The 23,095-nt window shown below is 34.6% G+C and overlaps 1 protein-coding gene and 1 long non-coding RNA gene across 6 annotated transcripts in view; both read left to right on the top strand.

Annotated features, from left to right (window-relative positions):
- LOC115210448 (decaprenyl-diphosphate synthase subunit 2) overlaps window positions 1–23,095 on the top strand; it is a 607,213-nt gene that overhangs the window by 6,252 nt on the left and 577,866 nt on the right. For all 5 annotated transcript variants that reach the window (XM_036501988.1, XM_036501990.1, XM_036501992.1 and 2 more), the window contains exons 2-4: window positions 5,896–6,024; window positions 8,978–9,170; window positions 11,394–11,642. In XM_036501988.1, coding sequence (XP_036357881.1) covers window positions 5,896–6,024; window positions 8,978–9,170; window positions 11,394–11,642 — 571 coding nt within the window. The remainder of the gene's footprint in view (window positions 1–5,895; window positions 6,025–8,977; window positions 9,171–11,393; window positions 11,643–23,095) is intronic.
- Window positions 12,862–23,095, top strand: part of LOC118762959 — a 16,347-nt gene continuing 6,113 nt past the window's right edge. Inside the window, exon 1 of the long non-coding RNA XR_004998710.1 lies at window positions 12,862–13,747. This is a non-coding gene — a long non-coding RNA (uncharacterized LOC118762959). The remainder of the gene's footprint in view (window positions 13,748–23,095) is intronic.

The raw sequence follows: 23,095 nt of genomic DNA, 5'->3' as shown, positions 1-23,095 counted from the left end.
TCATGGTTCTTTGTTCAATTTCATTGTATAGAACATTGAATATCTTCTACAATAACGTTAGATTGACTGAAGCGTCACCGAAAGTAAGGGAGAGAACTTGTTCATTATTTGTTAAATTATTAAAGGAAACAAGACAGTAAAACTGAGTAGACCACCATATTTTTGGATGCCTTCAGCAGAGACGACTTTGTTGTCAACATTCAGACCAGGGATCTGGTGCTAGAATTGATAACTCAATAAATGGATATGTTGTTTCCTAGTACAGTGACCTAAGATTTGTAGGTTCTCCTTCCTTTTCCTCCAACATTCCCATGGACACTATTCTTTCTCTTCCCATTAAGCCAAAATATGAATGTATGTATGTATGGATGCATGTATGCATGCATTCAGTCAGTCTGTCATCATTTAACATCTATTTTCCATGCTGCTATATATGATATACGCGTTTGTGTGTGAGTGTATATATATATATCTGCATTTGACTCAACTTGTGATGATTTTGGCTTGACCATCAACTTGAAAAAAACAGTTGTAATGCATCAGCCTGTGTGTAGTACTGTTTGTAAACCCACTAAAATTTTTGTTAAGGGTAAGTTACTTGAGGTTGTTGATATGTTCATCTACCTTGGAAGCTCTGTACAAAATGATGGAATTCTTGATACAGAAATACATCTGCGAATTCAAAGGGCATCAAAAGCATTTGGTGGCTTGGAGTGACATGTTTGGTGCCAGCAACAAATAAATAAGAATACAAAGCTGGCTCTTTACAAATCATTTGTTTTACCATTCCTGTTGTATTCTTGTTATGAAAAGCATTTTAAATTGTTAGAACAATTCCACCAAAAATGTCTTCATCGCATTTTAAACATTAAATGGAGTTCTTTTACTCCAAACGCAGATCTCCTTGCATCTGCAGGTATCACCTCAATTAAAGCTATGATTTTGAGGAACCAAATGAGATGGTGTGGCCATATTATTTGAATGGCAAGATGAACGCATGCCGAAACAGCTGTTTTATGGTGAGCTTGCAGAGGGGAAACGCTATTGGCGTTATCCTACAAAAAGGTTTAAGGATGGCATAATGACTACTATGAAGTTACTTGGAATGGATCCAGAACACATAGAAACCCTAGCTTTTGATCAAGCTGGATTATAAACAAAAGTGTGGAGTGGAGTGAAAGCATTTGAAGAGGCCAGGATAACGCAAGTAAGACTCAAAAGAGATCTAAGGAAGAATGTAACGATTGAGAAGGTGAATGAAAATGATCTTTTTGTGTACACAGTCTCTGACAGACCATACCTTTCTTTTGCTGGGCTCAAATCTCATTTGTGAACCCATGGAAAACGAGCCTCCACCAACTATTCTGCATATATGTCTGTGCACACCTTTGAATGCAGTGTATGCCAGAAGGTTTGCAAATCTAATGGAGGCCTCAAAAGACATTTTAAGATCCACAAAGATCAGAACTTATCTGCACCTCTTGGTGGTCCAAATTGGATGTGCAATGTATGTGGATACCTTTTCAGAACATTGTCTGGTTTAAAAAGCCACATCAGTGCCATGATGGTTCTAAGGTGTAGGTACAGGAGGTGGTCAAACTCTGCATAAGGAGTAGACAACCACAATATATATATATATATATATTATATATATATTAAGAAAATAGTAAAGTGTGAAAAACGACAGAAGGCTTAAATGTTAAAAAATATATATATTTGTGTCAAAATGTCTGGAGAATATTGGAAAAATTTTTTTTTCCTTAAAATGACATAATTTAAAAATTTTTAAAGAAATTACGGTTTCCGTGTAGTTTCAAATTTCTTGTGACGTTATGTAATATTGCATGAATTATCGTTGTTTTTATTTCCAGGAGATTTCTAAATAAGGGGAGGTAGTGAGTGATTTTTCCGGTGTGGGAGATAATCGCTTTAAAATTTTTTTTCCCTTTTCCTTGTTAATTCTCTGTGTCAGTATGTTCGGATGGTTGAGTCTGGGTTGTACTTTTCAATGAAGAATGTTTCCTTGTTCAGTCTCATTTGTGTTGATGTCCGAAAGCACATTGGTAAAATGGGAAGATTAAAAATTGTGGCAGTAGTGCTTTGCGCATTTCTCAATGTGCTCACTAAAAGGTATCATTCTATATTCTGGGAATGCAATCTGTTGTCGATGCAGTGTGCATCTGCGCCTGAGTGATAGTCCCGTGGAACCCACGTAGTCTTGGTGGCAGCCCGAGCATTAATAACATAAATTATGTTTTAGGCACAAGTAAAGTAAGTTGATCTTAATTTCTGTCCCTCTTTAAGAATTCTGATCCTTCCAATAGGTTAGGACATGTTGCACAGTTCGATCTACCACATTTTTTACTTTTGCATCCGTAATTTTAGAAGACAATTTTGCCTTTGTGAGAATCTTTTTAAGTGATTTAGGCTGTTTGTAGCTTTTAATGATTTGGTGTTGTTTAGAATTCCTTTATTTTGGGTTTTTATGAAGTATTGGTAATTCTGGGTGATGATGGTGAAGGCTTCTTTGGGTTGTATGTAGAATGTAGAGCACATTGAGAAATGCGCAAAGCAACTACTGCCACAATTTTTAATCTTCCCATTTTACCAATGTGCTTTCGGATCATCAACACAAATGAGACTGAACAAGGAAACATTCTTCATTGAAAAGTACAACCCGACTCAACCATCGACAACTGACACAGAGAAATTAACAAGGAAAAGGAAAAAAAAATTTAAGCGATTATCTCCCCTACACCGGAAAAAATCACTCACTACTCCCTTATTTAGAAATCTCCTGGAAATAAAAACAACGATAATTCCATGCAATATAAACATAAAGTCACAAGAATTTGAAAAGTACACGCGAAACCGGTAATTTCTTTAAAAATTTTTAAAATTATGTCATTTTAAGGAAAGGAAAAAAATTTTTCCAATATTCTCCAGACATTTTGACACATATATATATTTTTAACATTTAAGCCTTCTGTCGTTTTTTCACACTTTACTATTTACTTATATATTCACCCACGTGCTTTACCCAACAAACTTCTTAACTATATATATATATATAATATATATATATATATAATATAATTCGAGACAAAACCACTATTTAAAACCAAACAAGGAAAGACTTAATCAATACATAAAATTTAATATAAATTAAATAAACCGCCACTACAAATGTTCATGTCTGCTACCGACAATCTTCAGGTGGATTTTCGATCTTCTAATCAGTATCAAAATTGTACTGATTAGAAGATCGAAATCCACCTGAAGATGTCGGTAGCAGACATGAAACATTTGTAGTGGCGGTTTATTTAATTTATATTAAAATTTTATGTATTGATTAAGTCTTTCCTTGTTTGGTTTTAAAATAGTGGTTTTGTCTCGAATTATATTATATAATATTTTACTATAAAATTGGATTTAACCCTAAATCTGATTTTTCCCTGTAATTTTGGATTCATTCCCTAATATTTATTATTATATATATATATATATATAATGTGATGTTAGCACCAAGCAGTGTTTAGGCATATGCAAAATTTAGGTTAGTCAAACTATGTTCATTACATATTTCAACTGCTAAAAGGCAAATTCACTGCAATTGCTGTAGAGAAAATATTTCTCTTACAGTCATCATCATCGTCGTCTAGCGTCCGTTTTCCATGCTAGCATGGGTTGGACGGTTCTACTGGGGTCTGTGAAGCCAGAAGGCTTCATCAGGCCCAGTCAAATCTGGCAGTGTTTCTACGGCTGGATGCCCTTCCTAATGCCAATTCAGTAAAAAGGTGTGAAAACACCTGATTTGTTCAGTGTTGCCATCTATCAGAAATCCCAGACATCAATATTTCAAGCTACTTGGCTTTTATCAATAGGATGTACTTAAGTGAGGCAACTTTGAACAAATCTGATAAAGCAATAGCTTTATGTAAAAAACAGTCCACAGCATTAACTGATTTGCACTGGTAGATTGCCCGATTATGGAAAAATAGCAAAATGCTAGTACCAAGCAGTTTATAGGCATAAGCAAAATTTAGGTTAGTTAAAATATGTTTGTGACATATTTCAACTGCTAAAAGCCAAATTCACTGCAGTTACTGTAGAGAAAATATTTCCCTTATGGTCAAAAGGTGTGAAATCACCCTATTTGTCCAGTGCCTATAAACTCTGCTTGACACTAACATTTCGTAATTTTCCCATCCCATTGATAAAAGCCAGGTATAAGATGAACAGAAACAAAGAAAGCATACCACATTCATTTGTGTATAGAATGTACTCACATATAATACACAATTATAATTATAAGCAATGAAATTTGGAAAAAAAATCACCTTTCCTCTATAGTATGCACTAACAATTTGTTTTAGGTATTATGTTATGTGTGGAAAAGGTGTGTTTAGCCAGATTTATCATAACTACTGTATAAAATATATTGTAAAAGTTTATGCATTCTAAACAAAACAAAGAGTAAATTCAAAAATGATCATTGATCTTACTGGTGTAGGCCATGAAAGTGTACCTGTCATGAAGTCAGCATTGAAGGAATCATATGTTTTTCATAGAATAAAAAAAGAGAAAAAGTATGTATTATACACAAATAAATATGGTACAAAACAGAAAAGCTATCTGTAAACTCTGGCATGAAGAATAAAGGTTCCAGGGGTTTAGATATATCTAAAAATTGCATCAAGCTGACAGGATTTAAAATTCAATTCAGTCACTCCTACTTGTGAACTAGTAAATTATATTTAAATGTAAAATCAGCAATCTGCTTAATGGAAGTTTATTATTATACATTTGATTACTACCAGTACTTTATGCTCTTAGCTCAAATCCAGCCAAGATCAGTTTTGCTTTTTATCCATCTAGGGTTGATAAAATAATCTACCATTCAAATACTTGGGTTTGACGATATTGGTTAATCCTCTTCCCATAAAATTGCTGGCCCTGTGCCTAAATCAGAAATAATTATTATACAACAATTATTGCATAACAGTCACAATTTATTGGTTCAGTCTTTGGTTGGATAACAGTTTATTATCACTAGTTTCAGTTAGAATTAGTGAAAGATCATCATCTCTTGTTAACTAAAATTAATGTTAGGAAAACAAAAAAGTGTTGAATGGACCAGGTTTCATGTTTCTAATTGTTACCATTTCATTTTAATCTTGCTACTGGCACAATTTCAACATGTCAGGGCTATATTCAATACTGTTTAAAACACACTGTTTATATTAGGTTCATCTTATTTTATACATTTATTTATTTGTTCCCAATAGTATTAATCAAGGTGGCAAATTAACAGAATTATTAAAGTGTTCTATGGAATACCTTGTGATATTTGTTTTGGCTTTTTGTATTTTGAGTTCAAATATCATAAGGGATCATTTTTGTTTTTCATCTTTTTGGCGTTGATAGATTAATAATTAAATGCCAGTCAACTATTGAGATTGATAGTTAAATACTGATCAAGTATTAGGTTTGATTATTCTCTTTCTGAATTGGCTATGTTGCACTGTGAGAAGGGTTGTGAGGAACCATTCATTGCATCATTTTTTTTTCTCCAGAGCTATCCAAGGATGAAGTGTTTTGAAGTACACATGATACACAAATTAAGAAAGAAGAGAGCAAAACTTTTTTGTCACAATTTATGACCAAGTTACTGACTCTCCATCCTAGTGACCTGTATTTTTAAATATCCAGTGAAAGATTTTTCTTTTTGATACTTAAATATTTTATATACTATTGTAAACTTATTTATATGATATTTTTCCCAAATTCAGAAACTTGATGTTGATATCTAAATTTAATATTCAAAACAAAATTAAAATTTCTTAATTTCTCTATTGGTTGTATTTTCATGCAATTAAATTTTCTTTTCTTCAGAGGCCTACTGCATGACAGCAAACAGAATCTACAAACATGTGGTCTTATTATTCTTCTAGTTGCTAAAGCTGCTGGCTCCTGTCCTAATTCCACTCTTGATGACACCAGGGTTGGTGGAATTTACCCAAAGTAAGTATTATTCACAATTAAGTATTAAATATCTATTTCAGTTTTAGATGTTTTCACAAATTTTTTTAGAAATTGCATATTGGAAACTTTAGTATAATTTGATAACTGGGAAAAGAATGCTCTGAATAGTGCAGTTCACTGTATTACTGACTTATTTAGTCTTAGCTCTGATCAAGCAGACTTCCAGCAATGAAAATCCCATTTCTTTTTTATATCTGGGACTACATTGTCAGATGTGCACTTTACTCCTGTTTATCATCAAGTCTGCTCTTGTCATTTGTTTTGACAACCATCCTTATATTTTTTCAGGCATATTATATCTTAAATTATGTTACCTAATGTATTTCTTTGAAGACGTTAGGATATTTGAGGGTGATTTGGCTTCCGTTTTTAGCAGGTTGAACATCCACTTAGAGGCTGCTATCCTTTTTCAAGAGGTACAACCAGTTTGAGTTGCCACTCAGTAACCCATTGCTGCATTGTGTCTAGGTTAGATTGTAGGAAAGATCTAGAGTATATAGGGTCTGTTCTTTTTATCTCAAGGTACAGGTTAGTGTTGTCTATGTATTTTAGCACAGTAACAGGCTTTAAGTTGGCATCTATTTCATTTAATATGTAACAAACAACATAGGACCAAAAGCAAATCTGCACGGGACACAAAAATATCATTAATTCACAGAATGTTGTCTGAAAAATGAAAGACTTCAACCAGTTATAAAGATTAGCCTTCACAACCATTGCAGCGAGCTTTGCCAAAATTAAAGACCAGCAAAGTTGAGATATCATCCACCCATGAGCTGCCATTTGTGATTTGAGTGATGCCTTCAAGAAATTCAATGAGTTGGCCACAGAAACTGTAATCCAATTTGTGAGGGTTGAACAAAGTTATGAGAATTCCAGAAGTTCCAGAATGTCTTTCTGACACAAGACTTCATCAATTTGGCAATACAGCTAGTGAGACTAACTGAATGATAATTGACTGGTGATGTATGGCCACTCTTTTTGAATAGAGGAATAATGCTGGCAATTTTTCACTGTTGTGGAGTAACATAGTTATTAAGGCAGAATTAGAAGACGAATGAAAGCTGACGCAGCAGAAAGAACCCATTGCATTTGAGAAGCAGATAAGTAACATCTTTAAGACCAGGGGAAGCATAGATGTACGTATACTTCAGATAGTGTTCTAGCTTTGCAGGAGTAAATTCAATATATATTATAGAATTTGTTGTCAGTAACATTGAAGATGGTACATTTGGATTTTCAACAGTAAAGATGCCAGCATAGCATTCAGCTTTTAGTTCTCTGCACTGTTTGGGATCATCAGGAATCTGATCTGTGTGGGATTATGAAGATGGACAGCTGGAGCATGAGGCCTCTGATTTGACTGCACATATTTCCATAATATTTTCTATCTAGGTTGACATCTGTGTGTGGTTTAAATTCAAATACCGTCTATTTGATATGGTTGGATGCTTTCTTAAATTCAAATACCACCTGTTTGATATGGTTGGATGCTTTCTTGTACTGTCTTCTATTATCCCCTATGTTATGTAATCTATTTTTGTAATCAGCAACTTGTCATTTTCTTACCGTTCTTTCTTGGCAAGGTGGACTGCTGCTGTCTACCAATTTGTGTCTTTGGAGTTCTAATGCACTTATGTGATTCTGATGCTGTGCATGCTGTCCAGACTGAATTATGAATCTTCTGAAGAATAGTATTAACGTTTCCAGGATTGTAAGATGTAAGCCAGTTTGGATACTGTAACTCAGTACAATAGGAGCTCCAGTCAGCTTTGTTCCAGTCATAGTAAGCAGTTTGGGAGTGGTGGCTGTTTCTCTTACAGATTGACATGATTATAGCATGATTGTAGTTGCCTAAAGGTTCCTCAGTAGTGACACTAACAACAGTTTTAAGCATAGTGGCAAAATAGCAGATCCAAATCGTTGTTACCCCTTGTTGGTGAGTTGACTACTTGGGGCCAGTTTGAATCCAGCACTTTAAATATTTGTTTATATATGTATGTACAAGGCTGAGATAATATCATTGTGGTAAGTAGTTAGCTTTGTAACCACATGGTATTAGGTTCCATCCAAGTGTATAACATCTTCAGCAAGTGTCCTCTATTTGTAGCCTTGGATTGACCAATACCTTGTGACTGAAAATAGTAGTAGAAGACAGATACTGTACAGAAGCCTGTTGTATGTATGTCTGTATATCTCTGTTGAAGTTTTTGTGTAACTGATCCTGATGGTAGGTATGGAAGCTGTAAAAAACAAAAAGCCCGAAAAGGTGTAACTCTTTACTTGAATTCTTCTGTTGAATAATTCTTACAAATAATCCCATAATATCTGATTGGTCACTTAGTTCCTATTGGATTTCAATCTTTGTTATTAAAGCATAATGATGTGTTTGGTACATTCTTGAACAGTTGATTACATTTTACTGTTCATATTAGCTGGACTTGAAATTAATGCCTACTTTTGTTGTTTCTGTTAATGGGGCCTGCTTTGTTAGAGAAAGAGAGATGATGTGTGAATGAATTATAGAATGTATTCATAAGTATTGTATTGGCAGTAATATAAAGTGTAGCAAATAGCTGTCATCCCTTCATATTTTTCACACAAAGAATGATACATTTTATCATAATTAACTTCTAAACCTCAAGAAATTTATGTTGGAATTGTTTCACTCATCTAATACCAATCTGCCTAAAACTGTCTTGGTTCAGTGATACGAAATTTCTGTTTTTAAGTAATCTTAATTAAAATCTTCCATCAAAATTCCATGTTAATTTATATTCCAAACACCAGGTTAAAAACCACTAAATTAATTTAATAAATTCTTTATTATTTTCAAAATGATTTGAAACAAGGTGCATTTCAACAATAATATGATAGCAAAAAAGGTTACAATGTTGATGACTGAATATCATTTTATGTTTTACATTTTCAGCCAGCGCTGTCTTGCTGAATTAACTGAGATGATTCATACAGCTACTCTTATTCATAAAGGAGTTTTAAATCTGAAGACAGTTGACAAAAGTGAGAAACGCAATTTAGACTTTGGTAACAAAATGGCCATTTTGAGTGGTGACTTCCTTTTGGCCTCTGCATGTTCTGCGCTTGCTAAATTAAACAACACAAAAGTAAGTCCACATGTTATATTATAAATACATGTCTTTATTTTATTGTTTTTGTTTTACACTCATTTTGGTTCCTATGCTAGCATATGAATGAAGTAGTTTTCACAAATTTTTTAGTTTTTATACCATTAAAGCTAAGAAGTGCTTTTGCTAATAGCTGCTGCTCTTCATATTATCCATTTTAATGTTTCTACCCTTTCAATGTGGCAAACTAGTACAACCATTTGAGCTCCAAATAGAATGTCTTGCAATTGTATTTGTTCTGGCTCTTTAAACCCTGAAATCAAATCCTTTCGGGGCCCACGTTGTCTTCCATTCTGTAGTGTTAAGTATTGGGGTTGATTCTTCTCTTGTCTCTCTCTTTCTATTCTTCCTTTATTTTTTTTAAAGTTGGCTATTGGCAACAAGATGGTGCTCATAAAATATGAAACCATCTTTGTAGTTACCCCACAAAAATTCCATAACAAGTACTCAGCTTGTCAGACCAGTTGACTTATTAAGGAAGGCTCTTCATATTACTAAGTACTCAACCATTAATTGAAAGTACATGTCAATCAGGTTGAATAAGATAGCGAAGTAATGTCCCTTTACATTTAACTACAATATAAGTTGAAATAAGGTATGAACTGATCTTTAGCTTAAAGATTTGGTGATATCCTCATCTTGAGTGTTGATTTCACTATGTTTTGGCTGTTGTAAGTTCCGTCCTTCTTCAGGCGTGTTGTGTTGAACCTAGATGTTGAATTGGAATTTTGAACCTAACCTTTTTATATGATCCATGGGGGTACACTGTTCTCATTCTGCTTTTTGCATCTCATGACATGTTTTTACTTCAGCTAGGATTGAACTCAGAACCTCTAAGTAACTGTACTGCAAGCAATAAAATTTTCAAGAAATGCTGAGATCAGAATGAGAACAGTTTAACCCCATGAATCAAATAAAGAGTTAATTTCGAAATTCTGATTCAACTGAGTTCAACACAAGACACTTGAAGAAGGCTGGAGTATGCAACAGCCAAAATGTAGTAAACAGCAACAATCAAGAAGAAGATACCAGTCTGACTAATATAAACAAAATATATAATATGAATTCCTCATCTCAGAAATTTAAAATTGTAATCTAAATATGTTATTGATATATAATGTCTCTTGTCCTGTGCTTTCAACTGATAATATAATACAATTTCTGATAATTTTCTGTCCTTAAATGAAAAACTATATGAATTTCTAATGATAAGTGTGATATCTGTAAGGGTGGAGAGATAAAGTCTATTGAATTACACTTGAGACATTTAAACATTTGGTCAATTGTTTTGAGATTTTTTTATATTTCATTTGAAATGTGTCCCATAAAAGTCTTTGTCTAATATCCTACCATATATAATATCTATCGTGATTTTTTGGGATTAAATTATTAAAAAAAGTCTTTTAACACCATGTCTTACACTCATTGTTGCACAACTATGATAAGAGTAGATCATCATCATTGTTTAATGTCTGCTTTCCATGCTAGCATGGGTTGGAGGATTTGACTGAGGGCTGGCGAACCTGATGGCTACACCAGGTTTCAATCTTGATCTGGCAGAGTTTCTACAGCTGGATGCCCTTCCTAACACCAACCACTCTGAGAGTGTAGTGGGTGCTTTTACATGCCACCGACACGGGACCAGTCAGGCGGTACTGGCAACGACCTCGCTCAAATCTTTTACACATGCCACCAGCACAGGTGCCAGTAAGGCGATGCTGGTAATGATTACATAGTCTTTTATAATCCAATGAAGTAGTTTTTAATATTCCATTCTATATAAGGCAGCAAGCTGGCAGAATTGTTAGCACACCAAGCAAAATGCTTAGTGGCATTTCATCCATCTTTATGTTCTTTGTTCAAATTCCACCAAGGTTGACTTCGCCTTTCATCCTTTTGGGAGTTGATAAGATAAGTACCAGCCAAGAATTGGGGTTGATATAATCGACTTAGCCTCTCCTGCACAACTGCTGGCCTTGTGTAAAATTTGAAACCAATATTTCATTTCATATAAAATTTATTAATTTAGTAAAAGAAATAATTATTATTGTATTATTTCTTAATAAAAGTGATGGGGAAATATTTGTAGCTTAATACTATGTATTATACACAACCTTAATTTCAATTTGGTTTTGGGGAAAAAGAAAATCCATTTATTATGTATGAAGTTCTACAGTAATTGTGTGTCATTTATGTTGTTAGGTGGTAGAAATTATATCAGAATCAATTAAAAAAATTATGGAGTCCCAGTTTACCACTTTCGTTGATTCTGATGGCAATGGAATTTTGAAAGAGACAATTACATTTAGTGACTGGCGCAACCAAGCTTATCTTTCTTATGGTAATTTGCTTGGATATAGCTGTCAAGCTGTCACACTTCTCGCTGGACATGGAATTACTGTACAAGAAAATGCTTACAAATTTGGCACCAACCTTGCATATGCACACCAAGTAAGTTAATTTTATTTATGTATGTGTGTGTGTGTATCTGTTCTGCCAAAATCTATGTGAGATTTTTGTTGTTCTCATACTGTGTGTGTGAATCCCATGAGGGCTTTATATGCTGTAACAACTACATTGTGTCTTCTTTTATCATTATACATAATCATTAAATGCTCCTTTTATTTTGTATTCAAATAAACAATAATAATAAACATATTCACACAAACATTCAATATACAGATAGTCCAACAGATAACTTAACATATATATCTATATCTATAAGTTTGGCTGATAACTCATGAACATTTGGTGACCTTCTGTGTCTGTTTTTTATTTGTTTGTGCTTATATATATTGTTTCTTGTAACTTATTATTTAATGGGATGCTACATGTTGTCTCTTAGTTTGCTGACATTAAGTGAATTCATATATTTAAATATATATATATATATTACTGATATTAAAGGTGTTATTTTGAACATGCCGTGTAGAATTTATGAGAAACTTCTCACATGTATAAAAGCATAACTGCTGATATATGTAACACACACACACACACACACACACACACACACACAGAGTCACAGACAGACAGACAGACAGAGCTATTTTCTCTTTCACTTAGACAAAATATCAACAACCAAGAGAGAAAGCTGCCTGAAAATTTTAAACACTGGAGCAAACCACTGTTCTTTTCTTGCAAAGAAAATGGACATTGGTTATAGCTTTTGTAAGTTATGGAAATTGATTCATAGACTTGTCAGCTGTTCCAAAATTGAGATCAATGAAGTTTAATGCCTGCAGGGAAAGATTTCACTGGGAGTGATTTCTAGAGAATTATAACTCAGAGGAAGATGGATTGGGCCAAGTGTTTAGTATAGGTTTGTTGGGTATGAGATGTTTTGGCACTGCTGTTTAGATGCTGCCTTTTTGAAGCTACTGATTCATTGTTGACTTATTTGACATCAGATGTTTTATCATTTCTTTTGTTCTCACCTCCACCACTCTCCCTCTGTTTATGTGTGTGAGCATATATCTCTTTATGTGTATGAGGAGAGAAAAAGTGTGTCAGTTGTGATCAGTTAATAAATTGTAATGTATCTCTCTCTTTCTCTCACTTATTCTATCTCATCATCATCATCATTATCATTTAATGTCTGCTTTCCATGCTGGCATGGGTTGGATGGTTTGGCTGAAAACTGGTAAGCTGGGAAGCTGCACCAGGTTCTGATCTGATCTGGCAAGGTTTCTATGGCCGGATGCCCTTCCTAACTCCAATTACTCTGAGTGTAGTGGGTGTTTTTTTACATGCCACCAGCATGGGTGCTGTTGAACTAACACTGGCATCGGCCTTGATTACGGTCTCACTTGGCTTGACAGGTCTACGCAACAACTTCGATGTTGTGATTGTTTATTTTTCAGAATGATATTGTTGGATAGGTGTGAGGGGCCAAATCTGGCTAGTTTGGGCATAAATCAGGTAGAATATTTGGAAGAGAGAGAGAAGACTATTATAATGAAGTGTCAAACACCAGAGATTAATTTAGACTCATTCCGATAAGTAGATTATCTTCCTCATCTAGGTGGCTCTCCATGCAGACAATTCTATGCGGACTACCCACAACATTGTTGTGTGTCATGTCATGTCATGAATATTAAGTGGTTCGAGTTAAAGAATTATTTGCGATTACATGGACAGTATGTGACTGGAAAGAAGGCGGATTTGGTTGAAAGGTTAAAAGGTATTAAAATTCTCATGATAAAGAATGTCAATGAATTAAAATCAACAGACGAGAAGTGTACTTCAGACCGGAATAAGCAGAAACTTGTATCTCCTCTCGGTGAAGTTTTACCCGATCCTAATGTGCTGAAATCAGATTGGACTAAAGATCTTCATAAGTTGCTGAATTTTACGGATAATCACGTTCACAATTGCCTCGTGCTTCGGATGAAGGCAAAGCGACAGTTAAGGAGTGGCATATTTTACCATGACAGACACGTCCACAACATTGAATAACACGATGTTACCGAAAACAACTCTCACTGCATTGTCCGGTGTTTGGTAATCCCGTCAAAACCAACATCTAACTAAAAGAACAATCCTGACCACAGAGTGTCAAAGGTCACTGGCAATGTGCATTCAGCTGATTGCAACTGCACTGCAGGGAAAGAGCATGTTTAATTATTTTGACTTTTTCCCTTGTATAATAAATTGTATTTTTTATGGATGTAAGTAAATAAATGTATATAATAATAAATAAATGAGACTTAATTTTGAATATTTTTTATTCCTATCATATTTATCAAATATAAATGCACAGTCACATACACATATCTCTGAAGTTTATCTAATAATCGGATGGCAAGGAGTGATCTGTCGATGGTCCATTAGAATTGACGAAATACTGGAGCAAATCTGGCTATTTGCAGTGTAAACAAAGTCTTTCCTCACAAGTCTCAATGTCTGAAGCCAAATACGACGAATAACGACGTTTGCAGGGTATCTATGAAGTGAAATAACTTTGCCGTCTACATTCTTCCCTCTGTAATTGCTGCATATAAACAGTATTTGCGTGATTTCTTCGGCGATATCATATTAACTGGCCATACAGCCTATGAGTCTATAGTCCGCGGAAGTAAAAGCAAGTTACATACGGAAGAGTTCCAATCAGGGGTGGATGTACTCTAAAGCTTTAGAAATATAAAAGTATTATGTAAGAACGATAACTCTTGTTTCATAATGTAATTTAGAGTTACTTCCCCAATCTGAAAACGTACGTGAATCAATTGTATGGAGAATATTTGAATGTATAATCAAAAGTATTGAGAATATTTGAATATACAATTAGAATTAATTACTGCTTGATTGATCAGAATGTTTAAAAAATCAATACATGGCTGTGATAGTCTATCGTCCAGCTTATGTCTAAGAAAAAGTACACACTAAAAACAATTTCAGGAATAGACAGCCTTCTAATGTAGGGGAGGTAATTCACTAATCTTTTAATCATGTAAGGGAGATAATTTGTTTCAAGTAGGTATTAAAAATACTGCCAATTAAAAAATACATGTAGAAAATTTCAAATAGAATTAATTTTTATTTCTCAGATATATTATATTAAAGAGAACTGCTCTCAAGTTAACATATTTCCCTCTTTGTCGAAGCGTTTTGAAAACTGAACATTCTTTGTAAATCAAGGATAATATGTTTCGTCTCATTTTAACGCGTCAACAAATTGATAGACAGCGAATGTATTGTATTGGCATTTCTGAAAGAGGAAACATGCTTTTATTACGCAATAGATATATATTCTCCGTTGTTTAAATTCTCGATCAACTCTGACCAAACCTGTCTATCTCGGATGAAATGACATTTCGGTTTTGATCTGTCTGTCCTTTTTTTTTTGTTATGTGACAATTGTTTTTATATTAACTAGTTTACAAGGTCTAATTAATAAATATCGGGATTGTTTCTATAGTAACGAAGCTAAATCATCACACAGAATGGAGCCACTTGGCACAGATTGACCTTGAACTCTACTGTTCATGCACATTAAATTTTAACGTTCTAGCTCACTGTTTACAGCAGTGCTTGGAAGGAACGTGTGTAGCATGTGATTGTCGCATTGACCATGACAAAGAATGTTGTCTTGGCGATACTTGCTCAGAGGCCTATGCAAAGTTGCAGAAAGTGTGTGGAGAGGAGTATATGAGCCACACACAAGTGAATAAGTGGTTCAGACATTTCCGAGATAAGTTATCAGAGGATGTGCACGTTGGTTATGGCTCAGTTCAGTCTATTATCACTGAAGATTTGGGTATGAGACACATGTCTGCCAAGTTTGTGCCAAAACTGCTTTCAGCTGACCAAAAAGGCACCCAGGTTACAGTTTCACAAGGTCTCCTTGATTGTATTGAGAACAATGAAAACTTTCTGAAAACTTTGTGTAGGCCTCTGAGCAGGTATTGCCAAGCTTTTGGCAAAATTTGCTGCAAATTCTTTGCTCAACTTTCTCTGTCATGGTCGATGCAACTATCACACACTACACACTTTCCTTCCAAGCACTGCTGTAAACAGGGGAAGTGAGCAAGAATGTCAAAACTTAGTGCGCATGCATAGCAGAGTTTAAGGTCAATCTGTGCCAAGATGTGCTTTAGCTTTGTTAGTATAGTAACAGTCCGGATACTTATTGATCAGACCACATACATTAAAATGTGTAAGTTGTAAGCTTATTATGTACGAGGAGGTGCTGAATACTTCATGGCTTTTTGTAAAAGAAAATATAGGAGGATAACATAATTCCCTCTCAGATTTGCACACTTATTGCAGCAGTCCTTCAGTATTTTTAAGCCCTGTAAAAAAACCTTGGAAGGTTAGGTCTCCAACCAGGCCTTTGGAGATACCCTTAAAAGTCAGGAACTTTCCAGTACCCACTCGCATATATATATATATATATATATATATAAGCCTAGGCATGGTTGTGTGGTAAGAAATCTGCTTCTCAACCACATAATTTCTGAGTTCAGTCCCACTGAATGGCACATTGGGCAAGTGTCTTCATCTATAGCTTTGGGCTGACCAAAGCCTTGTGAGGGGATTTGGTTGATAGAAACTGAAAGAAGCTTGTTTTGTGTGTGTGTGCATATATATATATATATATATATATATATATATATGTATATGCAAGTTTGTTATTGAAAATGCATCTGAATTTGAAAAAATTGTAATTGTTTTTAAATATATTCATCGTTGAAGAAATAAAATTCATCCTACAGAATGACTTCTTCAACTTCAACAAGAATGCTTATAAACAAAAATCGGGCACAGTGATGGGAACTTGGGTAGCCCCTACTTTTGCTACCCTTGTCATGGCATACTTGGAGGTCCAAATATACAAGCACGCTAGACTGAAATTTGGATGACTGTTTCATTTTATGGCCACATAACCTTGAGCAACTCTCAGAATTTAAAAACTTAATCAACAGCATTAACCACTGTTCACAATGGAATACAACCACAAACAGCTACCCTTCCTGGACATCTTAATCATAAGAAGAGATACTGAAATTGAAACTGACATCTTCAAACCAACAGACTTAAAACAATATCTTCTATTCTACTCCTGCCACCTAAAACATATTAAAATAAATATACCATTCAATTTAGCAAGAGGAATTTGTACAATTGCACTAAATCCTAAAACCCGAGAAAAGTGATTATGAGAATTTAAAATCACATTATTAGATAGAAAATACCTGGCCAGTCTAATCAAAAATGTGCAAAAATTATAGACATCCAAGAGTTACAGAAAACAAGAAAACCCTATGACACACTTAAAACTTTATCTTACATATCAACACACAATCTGAGGAATATGGAAGCATACAACATCATCCACCAAAACATACCCCTTCTTATGAATGACCTGTGAATGAAAAAGGTACTGGAAACACATAGGATTATTAAAAGCAAGAGACAACCATAATCCTTAAAAAAGTTACTCATCAGTGTCAAATTATCCACCAAAAATACAACCCCACTAGACAAAAAGTGCAACCACCCTAACTGTGGGACTTGCATCTTCCTCTTAGAGCATACAAATTTTAGTCAAGCCAAGCTTTTACCATAAAAAATCACTTCACCTGTGCATCAAAAAACTTAATCTATGTTCTCAAACATGGAGGATGTGATGGAGCCTACATAGGTCAAACTAGTTTGATGTTGAGGGACAGACTGATGGTACACAGGCAACAAATCCAGGACCCCACAAACTTAAGCCCGAAATACCTAATCTTCCCTCTCTATCAATGCACTGGGAACACTTCATCCCAATTCCATTTGAATAAGGAAAGAATGCTCATTAAAAAATATAAGACACAGCTGAATATCCTTTAGAAAGAAGGAAAAAAAGACCCAATTTCTCCACAAAAAGACAACTAGATATAACAGACATGATTAAAAATCCTTAGTAACAGTCTTCCACACAGGTTTTGAAACCACAACTCCAAACCATCATACAATAACACTATACAAACACCAGTTGCTGACATCACCTAACTCTAGACAAATGAAATTTTACCTCCGATCAAAACCAAACTTCAGTAAATACAACAAAATGACTCTTAAAGAGAATCAACTAACTGGAATGGCTGTTGACCATTCCCCACGGAAGTCAACCAGGCAGAACGATGTCATCAGTACTTTAATGAATAAAAAATCAGATCTATTGAAAAAAAAAAAAGAAATTAGAAATATACTGGATTCCAAAAAATGCTGTGATAAGCGAAAATCCCTGTACACGATGGAAAAAGAATTACAGAAACTGTAACAAAACCCTATTTTTTACCATTTTCATTTCTCCTCTGTTTTTCTCCCTCTCAAGTCAGTATGACTGAAACTTTGGTGATCCACATTTCTTATCGATCAATTCTAATGCTATAGAATTTTGTGCATTTAACCCTTTAGCATTTAAACTGGCCATATCCAGCCAAAAGTATTCTGCTTGTTTTATGTTCAAACTGGCTAGATCTGGTCTCTCACACCAACCCTACAATTTCGTTTGAAAAATGAACAGCTACCTCATCAAAATCTCATAGCTACAAGATAATGCCTGATTAGTTCAAAACAATGTGGATAAAAAAGCATTAGTTTTGGCAGAATAATGTGAACACTAAAGGGTTAAACAAGATGATCTACATTTTTTATATTATTGAATGTTGTGAACATTTAAATCATATTTGATATTATTGAATTTTGTAAACATTGAATCTTTTAAAGATGTTTTTCTACTTCACAATTTAAAATTTTTACCATTGGTAAACAAAAAATATTGTTGAAACTAGTTTGATATGTATGTAAATAAATTTATTTAAAAACAATTACAAGTTTTTCAAACTTAGGTGCATTTTCAACAATAAATTTTCCTGCATGGAAATACAATACAATCCCTCTTTTGTTACACATACACAAAACACACATGCACATGAGTGTTTAGAGCCTTTGTCAGCCAATGTTGATTTTGTATCTGCTCATTCATGTGCAGGTATGAGCAAGACTTTTTCAGAAAGACTAGCAGTTGCTGAGGCATGCAAGCCTTCCTTGTCTGTTTATTTGTGCACCGACAAGTGTACCATTCAGGTGCTATTTAAAGGAACCATGTGGAGTCAGATGTCATGGAGGATTTTGCTTACTTAGCTGGTGTGGAATAATTGAAGCAAATTAATCACAAGCATAGAACAATTTTCTGACCATGTTAGCTGGATTAACACTTTCAGCATCAACTCAATCAAAACTGCCTCTAGTAATTGTTCATTATTACAGCAATGATTTCCTGGCCTTTGTGCCTTGAACTTGAATCACGCCAAAATCAGCTTTGCTTTTCATCCTGTCCCCCTTTCTCCCCCAAAGTATTGCCTATGAATGAGGATATATTTCAGTCGTAAACATTTATTAACTTAAAATTTGTTATTTCTTTATAATTGTTGATTATTGACCATTGTGATAATTTACCCTTTAGCATTCATATTTCTCTATCAAATGTAATGCTTATTTATTCTCATTGTTCTGAAATAATCATGCATCATCTCATCTCTTTGAGATTTCGATGATATAATTATTTAGTTTTGGAATGGCATTGTAGAGTATGTCAGAGGCCAGATTTGGCCAATTTGAACGTAATTAGGTAGCCAAGATCATCTTTGCTTTTCATCCAGTTCCCTCTTCTCAAAATTTTGCCATAGGCGTAAATATTTATTAACTTTGAAATTATTTTTTCTTTATAATTGTTGATTATTGTGAAAATTAACTCTTTAGTATTCAAATTTTTCTGTCAAATCTAATGTTTATTTATTCTCATTGTTCTGAATTAATCAGGCTTTATCTTGAAGCTTTGAAATTTTGATGATGTGATCGTTCATTTTTAGAATGACATTGTAGAGTAGGTGTAAGAGGCCAGATTTGGCGGGTTTGAACATAAAATAGGTAGAATATTAGAGCCTGATATGACTAGTTTAAATGCACAATGATTAAAACACGAAGAGAGGATATATTCTGTTTAGAAATATGATTACAAAGATGTTATTAGGTTGTAGTTATCACAAGTCTTTTAAATTCAGTTAAGGGAGGTAATTCATAGATACTTTTACAGAGTAACATTTCTTCCAATTTAATTATATATATATATATATTTTTTTTTTCTCTTATAGCCATATTTTTAATTATTAAATTAAATTTATTGATGGTTGACTCTGAATTGAATAATAATTATTTTGTTAAGCAATGCAAAATATTAAGTTAGAAGGATAACAATGTGAAAATTTAATGGGACTTGAATCTACATCTCTTTAATTAATACATGCTTTGCCGAGTAATTTTTTAATTCAAATTATTTTTCTTAAAATGTTTTTTTTTATAATTTAATTAAAATTATTGTTATTTGACCCAAAGTTGAATGGCGACTTCATGTTCACATTATTAACCAAAACAAATTGTATTTTCAAAAAAGAATAAAAAGGTGAAAATTCACTGGGGCTGGAACCCACATCTCTTTATTGACACCTCAGCTAAATTACCATTATACCTTATTCTTTTACTTGTTTCAGTCATTTGACTGCAGCCATGCTGGAGCATTGCCATGAGGGGTTTTAGTCGAACAAATCAACCCCAGGACTTATTTTTTAAGCTTAGTACTTATTCTATTGGCCTCTTACTGAACTGCTAAGTTACAGGTATGTAAACACACCAACACCGGTTATCAAGCAGTGGTGGTGGGAGGGACAAACACAGACACAAAGATATACACTTATAGATATATACATATATATATATGCGATGGGCTTCTTTCAGTTTTTGTCTACCAAATCCACTCATGAAGCTTTGGTCAGCCCAAGTGGGACTGAGCCTGGAACCATGTGGTTGGGAAGCAAACTTCTTACCATACAGAGAATTCATCTGATTATGAAAAAAATTAAAATATTTGTGTGAATAAAGGATCATTTAGCTGTTATTTTTAGCACATCTCATGACCACTTGCTGTCGCACAGCCATACCTGTACCCATGTATACATTTTTTAAACAACTTAATCAGATGACAAAGTACAGTGACCACGACCCTTATGTACACTAACACAAATGCATACATGCACCCACACTTCTTGACATAGGTTAGTGACTTCAGACTTTGGGGTAGAAAGACTCTAAGTCTGGAAAAGGAACATTTTGAAGCTTAAGGATCCTTTGAATGGTCAGAAATTTAGAGACGTTCTAATTGACAAGAAGATGGAGATAGAGACATATAACATAGAGAACAATGGGAAGTTCCTATGTGACAACCTACTTAGGGTCACAGAACAAATTTGACCTAGGAATATATGGTGGAACAATGAAGTAGATAGAGCCATAAGAACAGGTTGGAAGATCTGGAAAAGTGGGGTTACAGAGAACTATACCAAATAACTTGAAAAGAAGCTTGGTAACACATATATGAGGACCAGGGGCATGAGGTGTTCAGGATTGCAAAACTCAGAGAAAATTGTGCTGTTGTAGAGAAGCATGTTCAGAGGGATAATGATATACTTGCACTTAGTGATTCTGAAAAGAAAGAGGAAATGCCACTACAAAGGCCTGCTAAATGTGGAGAATTCATGGGAGAAGAAGAAATTTTTCTAGTGTGGACCAAACAGAGGGACCAGCTATTCAAGATGATAGTAGCAAGATAGATAAAGCAATTAAGACTGTAAACATAGGGAAATCTCCTGGCCCATCAGGAATTACTGTTGAGATGCTTAATATACCTGGCAGAGTAATAAGGCCTAGTCATCTCTATAGTTAATCAGGTAGTCATGCCCAACAACTGGTGCAGCAGCATTATAATCAAATTCTGTGAAGAGAAAAGTGATGCCTTAGACAAGTAATTACAGAGATATCAAATGAAAATTACAGAAAGAGCCATAGCTCAACTAATAGGAAGAGAGTTAACCTAGATGAGAAGCAGTTTTGTTTGTGCCAGTGAAAAGCACTACTGAATCTACCTTTCTAGTAAGATGACTGCAGAAGAACCATTTAGCCAAAAATAAACTGCTCTATTTGGCATTTGTTGACATGAAGAAAGCCTTTGACAGGGTCATTTGCACCTACATCTAGTGGTTGATGTGGAAGGTAGGGGTGGATGAGTTGCTGGTGAGAGCTGTCCAAGCCATGTACAGGGATACAGGAAGGTGAAAGTCAGCAATGAGTTAGCATTGAGTTTAGCATGCAGGTCGGCTCACTAAAGACTAGTTCTCAGCCCCCTCATTTTTATCATAGTCCATCAAGTCATAACAGAGAAATTTAAAACTGGCTGCACATGGAAGTTCCTCTTTTCTGATGACCTTGTTCTTATAGCTGAATCACCACCTGACCTAGAGAAGGAATTTTAAGTGTGGAAACAAGGACTGGGATCAAAAAGCCAAAAGCCGAAGTCCTAGTAAGTAGGAAAGCCAACAAATTACTAATTCTTTCAAGGAGATGGTCCTGATTGATATGTATAAAAGATGCAGGTAGAAACTCTATACAGTGTCCCAAATGCAAGCAATGGATACATAAGAGGTGCAATGGAGTCTCAGGGTGGTTAACAGAGAAAATAGACTTTATGTTTGGTAAATATACAGAAACAATAAACACTAAAAAGATACAGGAAATAAATTTCCTCAAATGCCCAAGAGAATCCTTAGAGGTAGTTGACAGTTTCCATTACTTAGGTGACCAAATTAGCAGTGGAGGAAGGTACTCTGAAAGTGTATTTGCTAGAATAAGAACAGGTTGACCAAAGTTAAGAGAACTATTACCTTTGTTGGTAATAAATGCCCTCACCCTTGGTATGAAACACAGATTTTACGATGTTTGTGTATGAACAACTGTGCTAAATGGTAGTGAAACAGAGGCTTTGAATGCAGAGGACATGCAAAGGCTTGAAAGAAATAAAGTCAGCATGCTCCACTGAATGTACAATATCAATGTGCAGGTACCACAGAAGGTGTGATTTGAGAGAAAAATTGGGTATATGAGGAATCAGATGTATGCAAGAGAGAAGAATATTGGTATGGTTATGTAATGGGTATAGATGAAGAGAGCTGCATAAAGAAGTGTCGATCTCTAAATATGGAGGGAACCTGTGGAAGAGGAAGACCTAAGAAGACATGGGACAAAATGGTGAAAAATAATCTTCTGATATTGTGATTCACAGAGATGATGAAGGACTGGCACAGCTGGTGATTTGCTGTACTTCAGAATACATATCCAGCTAAGAAAATTTGAAATCATAGAGGCATGTCCTTCATGTTGAAGCCCCTGTACTCAGTCATTTCCCTGATAAACTTCTCCCCTACATTCCACCTTCATAACACTTCCTCCCTCCTCCACTTGTATTCCCCACTCATTGAATTCCCCTTTCCTCACTCTTCCTTGCAAACCTTCCTATACACAAT

The sequence above is a fragment of the Octopus sinensis genome, linkage group LG4, assembly GCF_006345805.1.
Source record: "Octopus sinensis linkage group LG4, ASM634580v1, whole genome shotgun sequence".
Taxonomy (NCBI): domain Eukaryota; kingdom Metazoa; phylum Mollusca; class Cephalopoda; order Octopoda; family Octopodidae; genus Octopus; species Octopus sinensis.
This window is presented reverse-complemented; position numbering and strand designations above follow the sequence as displayed.